The 12,318-nt window shown below is 37.1% G+C and overlaps 2 protein-coding genes across 2 annotated transcripts; both read right to left on the minus strand.

The window, feature by feature from the left end:
* Positions 1 to 5,928: 5,928 nt before the first annotated feature.
* Positions 5,929 to 7,045, minus strand: LOC147537377 (uncharacterized). The gene has a single exon (XM_086643545.1). It carries the CDS (start codon positions 6,964 to 6,966, stop codon positions 6,154 to 6,156), a length of 813 nt encoding a protein of 270 aa, XP_086499671.1. The 5' UTR covers positions 6,967 to 7,045; the 3' UTR covers positions 5,929 to 6,153.
* Positions 7,046 to 11,006: 3,961 nt separating this feature from the next.
* On the minus strand, positions 11,007 to 12,023 carry LOC147537378 (14 kDa proline-rich protein DC2.15-like). Its single transcript, XM_086643546.1, has one exon. The coding sequence runs from the start codon at positions 11,736 to 11,738 to the stop codon at positions 11,307 to 11,309; it is 432 nt and encodes a 143-aa protein (XP_086499672.1). The 5' UTR covers positions 11,739 to 12,023; the 3' UTR covers positions 11,007 to 11,306.
* Positions 12,024 to 12,318: the final 295 nt, after the last annotated feature.

Genomic DNA, 12,318 nt, shown 5'->3' on the forward strand with positions numbered 1-12,318 from the left:
GACCTAGTACCAGACTCGTATCCTTTCATTTATTTTTCCAAGTGTTTCTGAGATCGTTTTTGTTATGGTTCGCATTGTCTAGATTCTGACTCGTCTTAATCAAATGGGCGTACAAACAGCCATTTATATGATTCAAATATCACTGAGTCAGATAAGAACAAATCGTTTCACATATGACTCACGTCAATCCAGACCTATCTTCATATTTCAAATCTGATTTGGGTAAAACAGAAACTACCTTAGTCTCATGATATTCGAAGTATAATTCATGGATTAAATAAATCGATAGGATAACTTACGAAAGTGTTATAAATAAGTGAAAATAAATTTCTGAATCAAATCATACTTTTAAGTAGGTCTTAAGAAACACTCTGTATCTTCATTTCCATGATAGAAACCAAAGAAATGTGCCATGAAAACACCCAAACAGAATACCAAAACAAGAGTCTTATACCCAAACCATCTTCTTTTTCTTCTTCTTTCTCTCTTTTCTCCTTCAATATCTCTCTCAACCACCATACCCATCTCTGCAACTGCATTTCCATCCTCACAACTAAGCAAATCAGGCATAAATTCTTCTTCATCTCCTTCATCAAAAACCCGAGAACCCATATCCGAAAACCAAGTATTATCATCTCCATTAGAATTAGAATTAGAATTAGAATTAGAATGAGATTTGTTTGAACATGAACAACTTGAAGCAGAATCAAGTGAAGGAGAAGTGTTTTTGAAGGTAACCCAATCATGAAAAATGGTTTCTAATTTGTTTAAACGTTTTTGGATGTGTTTTAAGTGATTTGGTTTGTGTGGGTGGGATTCAGTTTCTCTTGTGAGAAGATTTTTCAAGAACTTGAATTTTCTATATATACTTTCAGAGAGAAGTTGATGGATTGGTGGTTCTGATGAGTGAATTGAGAGTACTACGTTTATTTCGGATTCTAGTTCTTTGAGTTTTTTCTGTAGTACTAGGCGTGTTCTCTTCATTTTAACTTTCTCTCTAATTTTGTATTTAGAGAGAGGAGAGAGAAAATTTACTGTTCTTGAACATTAAAGTGCAAAAGCTTCAAATATGAACAGACAGACGCAACTGTCTATAGGTCTGATCAACATTACAAGGGCAAATTCTGCGGGCACCATTTATTTTTGTTAAGCAGACCATCATACTTGGCTTGGTCCATTTAAGTACGAGAAATGCTAATTTCCCCGAAATTGGAGGCCGACCACATACCAAAGGCTGATGTGGCTAACTCTCACTAGTAAGAGTATTTCGCTACTTACATAGGCCGACCAACGGGAGTCGCCTACATTAACCTTCGACCTGTAGTTGGCCCCTAAATTTGGGGCAAATAGCATTTTTGTATAAGTAAACTATCCAGCATCTGCTTCACCACCACTAAGGGTGGGAATTTTGCTCGTGAGCCCGGACCCGCCCACGGGCACTTGAGCTCAACGAGGACCATGGACGCCCGCGCCCGTCTCAGGCACAACCCGCCCAGCCCGTCAAATTTTGGTGGTCGGGCATGGGTTAAAACCTCTACCCGCGCACCCACCCATGCCCGCACCCACTTAACCTCACCCAATGATAACCAACCAAATTACATCAACTTTATGGGTTGATGAAGCCCAACAATCCATGTTGCTAGGCTTAGTTGAGATGATAAACAATATGTTTAAGGACAATCACACGAATCCCATGCATTGCTTTGCAATGGCCCAAGAGAATTCCTAGGAGAATACTGAAGTAGTCTTTGGCTTAGAGGGAACAAAGATTGAGATAAGTTTATATTATATCTCATGAGAATTCTTCATTAGTTTTTAATGTGAGATTGAATTCCTAAAATGAACAACACAAATAACGTCTAATTTTAACCCCACATTGTCTTTTTAGAATCAAGAAAGGTGTTTGGAGATTTTATAAAAAGAGAGGAAAAAGTGATTTTTTTGAAGTCATGAGATTACCCGCTACCCGCCCGCCCATACCCGAATTTCTTAATGGGCTTGGGCGGGTAACGGGCAAGGCGAATTTCAAAATTGTCCGCCTGATTGACTCGCTTACCTAATAGCCATTGAAGTTTTGTAGCCGACCTGCCCGCCCCGATGCTTCAAGTGCCCATAGACGCCCATACCCGCCCAATTCCCACCCCTAACCACCACTACTGTTGCCACTAGACCCACTAGCAACCAATGCCGCCAGGCCACTATCATACTTAGAACCGTGGAGAAGATAAAGAAAAATATTAAAAGTATACTTAAGAAGTTAAACAAGTCACCTCCGGCAAGATAACCTTTGAACATACATTTATCTTACACAAAAATAAATGATATATAGACCATATCTCCGGTGGAGTACTTTCTTATCATGGGTAGTTTAATGTATATAATGAACTGCACAAGGCACAAGATGTAACATATATATATCGTAAACAGATTGACAAGATACACTTGTAATCCTGGGCAAACACACTAGGATGCTTTATTCAGAGTGTTTATACACTTGATTTGCACAATTTCCCGCAATCTTACTTATTTACGATATCTTGTATTTTTAGAAGGATGTAGTGAACAATTGTAACGTCTCCTGCTCCAAATAGATATTACCACATCCCATCAACTTACATACGAGAAAAATGTAGCAGAAGTCAAGCTAGTTGTGCCTTCAAAACGTGTCATAACAAACGTACGCTCCCACATATATTCTCACATACTATCTAAACTACAATACACTAATCCGAAAGCAGTACACTAATTGAGTCGATGTCTAAACAACAAAAACAATTTAGACATCCTGCATACGCTCATCAAGTCTATAAACAACATGTGTGTTACTCTCTCACACACACACACACATACATACATATATATATATATATATACATACCATTTCGGTCACATAAAGTATAGCTTAGTATAACTTAAAGTCACATTAACATACCACACAAAATAACCCACATGTAGCACTTTTCTTAGTAATTCTCTATCAAGATGGTCTCTCGCAACCCAAACTATGCCACACGACGTGGGAAAGACTATCACCTCCAACTAACATACTGGTAAGGGATCAAATAACTCATCGACACGAGTTATACTAGTAGGATAGTGCAAAATAAAACGACGATAAAAGTATTTTCATATTCACATTATGCAATTACAGAAATATATATTATACAACAATAACCTTAACTGGCCACATGATGTCACCTGAATGATGTTCACCCACGTATAGGTGACACAGAAGTAATACCTAGCAAGACTGAAACATATCCACAAGGTTAGCTCACGTAGGCACTTAGCTTAGCGATTGAATGTTATGTGTTTCATAAAAAGGTTCAAAATGAAACCCTAAGATTAGCCTAAGAAACCCTAGAATAATCCTAAAAGGTTCAAAAGAAGAAGGAAAATGTAAAACCAATAAGGGAAGTGAATTATAGTTTAATGAGGGTGGATTGCATTAACAAATAGAGCATCTCTTATTTGTTTTTTTGCCTCAAACGAGCAATTTATGCTGCTAGATCTTTGTCGGGAGACATGGTGACCTCCTAGACTCAGGTGACCAAGTGAATCATAGCTTGATTTGTTGAATAAATGAAGTTAGTGATTACTGAGTTCGTGTATTTAACGAATGTTCAGAGGTTGCAGAAGTGCCCCCCTTTTTCTGGCGCTAAAATGATGATGTCGGAAAGTAGTTTTCGCGGTTATCTCATGACCATCAAAATCTCTTGTAGAAAGTGAACTCTTCCGCTGGTTTTCTATTTGTTTTATGTGGATGGAGCCTAGAAAAAACGAAGAAGACACTCTAACGCAAAAGTTAGTGAAGTACTTTTTGCAGTTTAAGGAATTGAATAAAAAAGTCTAACTATCGAAGATGAGCACGATAGAGCAAGGCTGAGGTGATGCGGTGGTAAGATATCGGTTTTGATGGTAGTTACGTGTGTATGGTCGTTCGGAGGGCAATATCTAATGAGTGTATATCTTCTGAGACTACCGGATCATTTGACATATAACGGTTTGTGTGTAGAAAGAGGGTCTTTTGCTTTATCTGACCTTTCACATTCTTGTTGTTATCTCTAAGAAGATCTAAGCCTAAGAAGTCGAGTCGACTTTTATCGACCTCCCTACTTATAGTCTCTTTGACCAGAGAAGAGCTCAAGAGTAGAGCTAAGTCGGATCCACCTTCCCTTTTTCCTCGGGGCAGTACAGGGTTCAAAGCGTTGGGGTGACTGCTATGTGCCTCCCTACTTTGTTTCGAGATTTAAGCAGGGCTCGGGTGCATATGTAGCTCAATATGATCCACCTTTGTGCGTGTCTCTGGGCCAACACAGGGTTGAAGGTGCCTAGGAGACTCGTGCTAACCTCCAAGTCAGGGTTCAGGTGGTAGAGCTCTTTCAGGTCCACCTCCCTTATTTCGACGAGGATTTGCTGACATCCACTTCGATCAATCTACTAACTTTTTGACTTGGTCAAAGCTGGCCAATATTTTGCTCGAAAAATCTCTACAGATGGAAGTAGGAATAGATGGTGATATATCATCTTCCCCCAAAACTTTCCAAGAAATACAATATCTCACTTGAATAATCTAATTGTTGCTAGCTTTGATTATTGATATGACACTTTCTGTGGGAGATGACAAAACTGTCATGTTGTTTACTATATGCCTTAGCCCCATTGTGCAGGTTATATTGAGATAATTTTCATAAGATTTTCTACCAATTTCGTATGTAAGCCCTCAACATACAATGTCACCTTTATAGTAAAGGCTGAACTAAGGTTCAAAGGGAGAGGTAATGTGGTTGACGAATTGCTGTGACTGAGAATGGGAGTTGCTCACCACAGTATTGGGTTCAGGGAGTCTATGTTTCTGGTAATGAGCTGAAATAGTGGTGAAAGTGAAGGGGTAGGGAGAGGGAAAGAACTGGGGATAAACCAGGATGGTGCAGCAGACAAATTGAGATCGAATATGGAATTAACAATTGATTTTTTATCATGCTTCTGAAGAAGTTGTTGTAAGAACTCTGCTAGGATGATCCAAGCCCAATTATCATTGCTTGCTGGAATAATAAAGGACTTCAAGGATTCTGATTGATTAATGGAGCTAGCAAAACCTGTAAGAGATTGCCCTCTATATTTGTGCAACCTTTCCTAGAACCATGTTTGATATTAGAAAATTCTATATGGGACAAAATATGTTAGTGTGGAAAGGAAGCAGAGATTCGAGTTCCAATGCCTCTTCCATGGATGGATAGCATATTTGAATCGATGTGAGTAAAGGTAAAAGTTTCAGATTCTAAGATGATGTACTTGTTAGAAAGAGGCAAGGGAGGTAGGAGGAGGAGAAAAACCACAATCTCAAACATCTTTTTTTTTTTTTTTTTTCTTTTGTGGAACCATTTTGGTTGCTTTAGTTTGTAACTTTCTTATTTATCGATGAATAAACCAATTCCAAAAAAAAATCATGGTTGTTTTTCATTCCAATGAAAGGTGTTTATGACATACCAATTGCTAGAAGTCGCCACTCCTTAATAATAACAAGATTCAAAAAGGATTCTGGAAGGTGAGTTGAAACCGAAACGACGATCCATTTTTAGATAAAAGAAAGTATTCAATCGTGAAACGGACAGGGGAACATGTCCTTAAGGTCTTTTCACGGAGATGATGGATAATTATGAACTTTTTAAGTATCTTCTTTTTTCCATTCCCATAATTTTAGAACTATCTATGTATTGATACCTTAATTGTTTTCTTTATACCAAATTGATATAGGAAGATGAAGATCAAGAGCAAAAAGTGACTATTGTACAATAGTCTCAGTACCAAACATTGCTTTCCCTATAACAAAGCCCTTGAAATTTAATAAATTTATAGTGGTTTAAGTTAATAAGTAAATGACTGATTAAAAGAAACACTAATTAAACTAAAACCCATGCACTAATAAAAACAAAGTAATTCTTAACATTAATACTCATCATAAAAAAGCCAAATGAACTAATACAACGTACTTGAAAAGAACAATTGTTTCAAAGCCCTAATACTAAATAATACTAGCTAGAATAATCAAACCCTAAAAGGAGCTGATGAAAACAAGAAAGAAGAAACAAACTAAAGTAATTAGGGTTTAACTTCAACATCGATTGATCTGCATGGGACCTAGAATAACCTTTAGTTAAGAGGAGGGCAAACAAAACCAGGAGGAGGAGTTTTCCCACAAGTAACAAGGACCTGAAGAGCAAGAGGAATGAAGATATTAAGATTTAGAAGTTTAAGTCTTATACTGGTGCAAAGACAAACTGCAGCTTCAAGCTCTAGCAATCCTTGAATCACTGGACAGCAAGTGTTTTCGACGGGATCTCCTAATCCAACGTGCACTAACCCTCCAAGCACATCTAAACATAACCCTAACTTCAATGCATTAATAGGGCAAGTTGGTGGAGTCGAAGGAGGAGGAATTATACCAGGATTTCCACCGCCACGACCACCACCGTAGCCACCGCCATAACCACCACCTCCACCACTTCCCCTGCCTCCACCTCCACCTCCACCACCCCCACCGCCACCACCACCACCACCACCGCCAACAATAGGAGGTAAAAGTCCGCCTCCCCCTACAACTGGTGGTAGAAGTCCTCCACCGCTACCACCTCCAATAGGTGGTAGAAGGCCTCCACCGCCACCACCACCTCCAATAGGTGGTAGAAGCCCTCCACCGCTACCACCACCACCACCACCACCACTACCAGGAGGATTACCAACGTAAGGAGGATAAGTAGAAGAAGGCGGTGGGATTGTCACCGGTGGCCTTCGTGGATTATTTGAAGGTGGCGAGACTCTCGGTTGTCCACCATTATTAGGTGGATTCGGGCGACCATGGTAAGGTGGAGAGCAATAACCACAAGCATAAATGGGTGGTAAAGCTAGTAAAGAAAGAAGGATGGAAATGTAGAACAATGCAGTAACTCTCAAACCCATGATCATGGTGGACTAGTAGAGGATTACTAGTTAGTAGTGAGATGGTTTTGATGGTTTGTAAATGTGAAGGTATCTTAGGGTTTATTTATAGTGAGTTTAAAATGTATATATGACTGTTTTTTTTGTTTATTTTAGTGTCACTTGTTTACTGGAAAACCAAAAATAATGGCAACCCTTTGATTGACTAGGAAAAACCTAGCTGTAAAAGCTAGCTAGCACAAAAATATAGGGTTTCTATCCTTTAGACATGCTTGTTATGAATAGGAAATTTGAGTGAGGAATTTGGAATTTTGTTGGTTGAATTAATAATTGTTGTTGATTCCAATTCCAATATAAACCCGTGAGAAGGGTTGATCCGTGACCTATGTTGGTCTACAAAATTCTCTAATTTCACAAATTCCCGTGTTCTCTCTGTCCCTCTTTCTTATATTAAAGATACGTCGTTCTAAAGGTGTCCGACATTTTGATTATTAGGGCCGATCCTATTGGCACTCCGGAATGAATTGTTTTCGACCTTCAAATGCTCAAACCAAAGGGCCCTTGACTAGTGGTGTAGTCACATCGCCATTAGCCTCTAAAAATTAACTCTTCCAAATTTTTTATTTTCTTCTCTCAAATCTTTACCAAAATCACAAGATTTCTGAAAGATTTTTGAGGATTATTATATGTGGTTAGTTTGTTTAACAAATAAATGGATGAATGGGCTTGAGAGATTGACATATCTTAGGGTTTTTTTACTAATAGATATAAATAAATTTTGTTTCATAGCAAAAGCATTAGATCGGTTAACTCTTAATGTATTAATTCATTGCCATCTAAAGTTACCTTCGGCCGGTTTAAGACAATGCATACAATTTTATACCAATAATATCAAGGACACCACTTCAAGATAAGTAAGTTATCAGACATTCATTTGTTTTCTATTCGAGTGGTAAATCCATACAATAGTGTAGATACCTTATCCGGAAAACGACCATAAAATGGCACCATCATCCGAGGTTCTTTAACTGAACATTATATTTTATCATATTATATCGTTCAAGAGATGCGGGACATTTTAGATTTACATATTTTGTCAAAATTATTTAATATGTCAAATTCAAATGTGAGGGATCCTTCTTGAAATTTTTATGTTTATATTGCAAAGTTATTTGTTTTTCAAACCTAAAAGTAAATAATAATGAAAAACCTTCACAGTTGGGTGGTATCAAGTGTGTCTTCCTATGCCAAAGACCCCTTGGCCAAGAGGTGAAGCACTTGCTTCACTATCCTCGAGGTCAGGGGTTCGAGGCACTTGGGTTTCAGGTTCCTTTAAAAATCCTGCTGACCTCTACAAGAAAAAAAAAAAAGTTTCAAACCCATTATATCCGGGAAAAAAATAATAATAAAAGAAATTAGTTTCAAAAGAAAAATTGAAATATATTATTATGTTTGCTGAATTATGTAGGAAAAGAAACAACTTTTGCTTAGGAAGGAAATATATATACAAAGAAAATTTCATGCTATGTCATTACAAATGGAGTTATTTTGCAAAAGGAGCAAAGATAAGTATCGGGTGATGAGTTTGGAGCATGAACTAACTTTGACTAACTTTACCATCCAAATATATTGATGTCTAACAAACTTTAGCGTTAGTTAACTCTAGTAAAAGAACGTAAGATGTCCAAAGACTATTTATTTTTAACTTTTATGCCTCAAATACTAATTTCATAAATTCATTTCCCCTGACAACAAATTTGCAATTTTTCCATAAATATCAAAAAATTTATTTTTATTAATGAAATATATTTACAAAAATCGGCGAATGAAACTCCCTTCGAATCAAACGGGTAGAAAAGGTTTCAAGTGGAAATTTCAAAAATGATTATGCTTGAAGCTTTAAAACCCTCGTGGGTTTCAAAACCCTTAATCCTGGGTTAAAAACTCTCGAGGACGATTTCCTCATAAGTAGTTCACGACTCTTGCTCTAACTTTCTCCCCGTCTATCTGTCTTTCGTCTCACACTTCTGACGAAGGAAATGTTTCACTTCTCCAAAACCCCCTTCACCTTAGACGAAGGAATGTGATTTCTCTTGAAACTCTAAAATCTTGAGGTCTGAAACTTTTAAGGAGGGTTCTCTATAAACCTCCCCCCTTCATCTCAGACGAAGGAGAACAGTTCCCTTTGCAAGAGTAGTGTGAGGAAAGAGTGACAATTGTGGTGGGCATCCAAGATCTTTACCAATCAAAAACTTTGGATCCTGAAACAAAACGTTGTTATCCAAAGCTGCATCCTAAAGTTCTCTTCTTTTGATTTTTTTGAAAAAAAAAATGCAAGACAGTGTTGGGGGTATCTTAATTTAAGAAAAATCGTGTTTTGATGATGTAGAGCAATTGGCCGAGAAATACATGGATGAGATCGAAGCGGCCAAATACAAGGGTAACAGACTAAAACGGCCAAAATCGAAGCTACGGGTGTCGGAATTGGACGAAATTTTGAGAGATGGTGCGAAATAGCGTTCCGGTCATTAGTTGTCGCTTCGCCACAACGGGCCCATTTTAAGGGGCAAATTCCATCGTTTAGGGCCTCAAAATGGACTTTTACTAGTTTTTTTCTATTTTTGGTAATTATTTTCAGTTTAGGATTACTACTATTCTAGTATTTTATTTTTTTGAAGTTTCTATTGGAGTTTGACCAAGATTAGGAACCCTGAGTCTATATAATGAGGGCTTAGAAGTTGTTTCAGATTCATTCAATCAATAAAATTCAGTATTTTAGTATTCTTGTTATCAATTTCGGTTCAATAGTCTTTAGACGGAGTTCTAAGGCTTTTATCAGTTTTTCCGCTGCGTCATTTGAACATCAAAAGTTAATTTAAGAAAAATCGTGTTTTGGACATCAAAAGTTTAAAGAAGTTTGTGTTTGGGACATGACACGTGTTTTGACTAACAAAAAATTCAGAACCCACAATCAAGGGTTTTAGAACCCTCGAGGTTTTAAAGCTTCGCGCGAAACAATTGATGAGATTTTCACTTGAAACTTTTTCCACTCGTTTGATACAAAGTTGGCTTCACTCGCCAGTTTATGTAAATATACATATTGATGTAAATAAATTCTTCAATATTTATGAAAAATATTGCAAATCTATTGTTGGGGGAACTAAATTTATGAAATTTGTATTTGAGGCATAAAAGTTAAAAAAAATTAGTGTGGGGTATCTTACGTTTTTTACTAGAGTTAACTAACGTTAAATGTTTTTTAGACGTCATTATTTGTTGGACGGTAAAGTTCGTTACTGCCCCAAACTCAAAAAATAACATCTTCATACCCCAAATTCATCACCTAATACTTATCTTTGTCCCTTTTCGCAAAATAAATCTTACAAATATGGGTTTGAACTTTGAATTTACTTAAGTTGGGTAGCAAAGTTGACTCAATTTGGATTTTTCAGGCTAATGGCCCTTACTAGCCTCGCCCCTGATCGCATGTACACTATCTGGGTAAAGAAAATTGATCATTAGTTTGCTTTCATGTGGGACGATTATTCTCACCAGTTTCTGTACGTGTGACGTTTTTTTAGCCGAAAGCATATTCTTTTTTCAATTGGCCTGACTATTCTCACACATCCCGTCACATGTGAACTTTTATTATAACAAGTGTTTATTTTCTTTTTCGAGTGAGGTGAAACAATTTTTATTTTTAAACCTATCACGTGTGGGTCTAGCTCTGATACTATATTAAGTTTGTGATCATTTAACTTAAAACTTATTGACAATGGGTGAAGAGAAAGTTGACATTATATTCTTGGTTACTAGATCATTTTTTTCTCGCGTGGGACTATTCTCACAATGGATATCCGAATATTCGACATCCGATCCGCATCCGTGTTTGAAGTTTAAAAAAATATCTGAAATTTCGAATATCGGATACAGATTCGGATATCTGCTTATCGGATTCGGATCATTTCTCAGCTGGAAGTACCATCCATTAAAAAGGTGAAGACAGAAATTGAAGGGTCATTGAGCTAATCAACAATTTACATGTACAAAATAAAATCAATAACAAGTTTAAATGGAAATCAATCTTTATTCATTCTTCTTTCTGGAGCCTTAAAGCAGTCTATAGGAAAGTATGAGAAACCTTAGAATACATTAGGGATCTGAGAATACTGAGATGGAAACAACCCTAGTCATGCAGTAGCACCAACACCAAAAGATTACACAAAGAACACAAACCATGAATACAAATCAAGTACATAATCAAATAACAATCAAAATTACAAACGAAGCAAGCGGAAACAACGTAGAAACTAAACGAAATAATCAATCCGACCCATGGGATATGAGCATAAGATGTTAAAGAAAAACTAGGCACATTGAAAACCAGATGGAACTTTCTTTCCACAAGTATTAAGAAGCAAACTAAGAGCGATCGGTACGTTTAGATTAATACCCAAGACATTGGCTCTAAGGGCAGTACATAAACAAACAGCAGCTTCAAGATCAACTAGACCTTCAATGAGAGTACAACAAGGGGTATGAGCTGGTGTTCCAACAACAAGATGTACTAAATCATTCAAAAGATTAGCACAGACACCTAATTTAAGGGTATCTTTAGGGCAAGTAGCATGCTTTTTAGTACCACTTGGAGGTGGAGTTTTTGGAGTATAAGAATGACTTGGTGGGTTCTTGTGTGGTGGAGGTGGACATGGAACATAAGTTGAAGAAACAAGAGTGAAGAAAAGTAGGTTTAGAGAAAGAAAGAGAGTGGTTGATGTAAGGGTCTTAGAAGAAGCCATCTCTTTAGAGTACTACTAAAATAGTACCAACCCTAAGCTTAAAATGAAGTGGGTATGTACTTGGAGAGATGGAAGTGTTTGTGTGTGTTGTGAAGGTGAAACTGATTAGGGTTTTATAGATGGAGATTGTGATCTGCTTGTGAATGAAAAATGAATGAGAAGAGAAACCCATGTGAGTTCATAACAGTGATCATACCGACACAATTCAAGTTGGCTGGTGATCAGAGCAGGCTGGAGGTTTTTGACCTAATTTCCAAATTCCAACATAACTCACTAATTGATTCCCGTGAGGATAGAATTACTAACTTATTGACATAACTTATTCCCAATTAATGTGTCATATGAATTATACTATTTCTTTTTCTTTCCTCATGTTTGTGTTTTATTCAGAAACGACTCCGTCTATATGACAACATCAGTTTGTACCGGCACTTAATTAAGTCACAAATTTTATTTTAAATGACTAGATGCTACCCTCAGTGGTAAACCGAAAGAGCGTTTTATTTACACGAGCATAGCGGTAAGATTGAAAGAAAAAGAATATTTCTTTTCCAGAAAACGAAAACAAAATAACATCATT

The sequence above is a fragment of the Eschscholzia californica genome, unplaced genomic scaffold, assembly GCF_041429995.1.
Source record: "Eschscholzia californica isolate CP2 unplaced genomic scaffold, dmEscCali1.0.p SCAF_5, whole genome shotgun sequence".
Classification (NCBI taxonomy): Eukaryota; Viridiplantae; Streptophyta; class Magnoliopsida; order Ranunculales; family Papaveraceae; genus Eschscholzia; species Eschscholzia californica.

Excerpts from the sequence above, each read along its gene's own strand:
- LOC147537377 (XM_086643545.1), bottom strand. The coding sequence starts at position 6,966 with ATGATCATGGGTTTGAGAGTTACTGCATTGTTCTACATTTCCATCCTT.
- LOC147537378 (XM_086643546.1), bottom strand. The coding sequence starts at position 11,738 with ATGGCTTCTTCTAAGACCCTTACATCAACCACTCTCTTTCTTTCTCTA.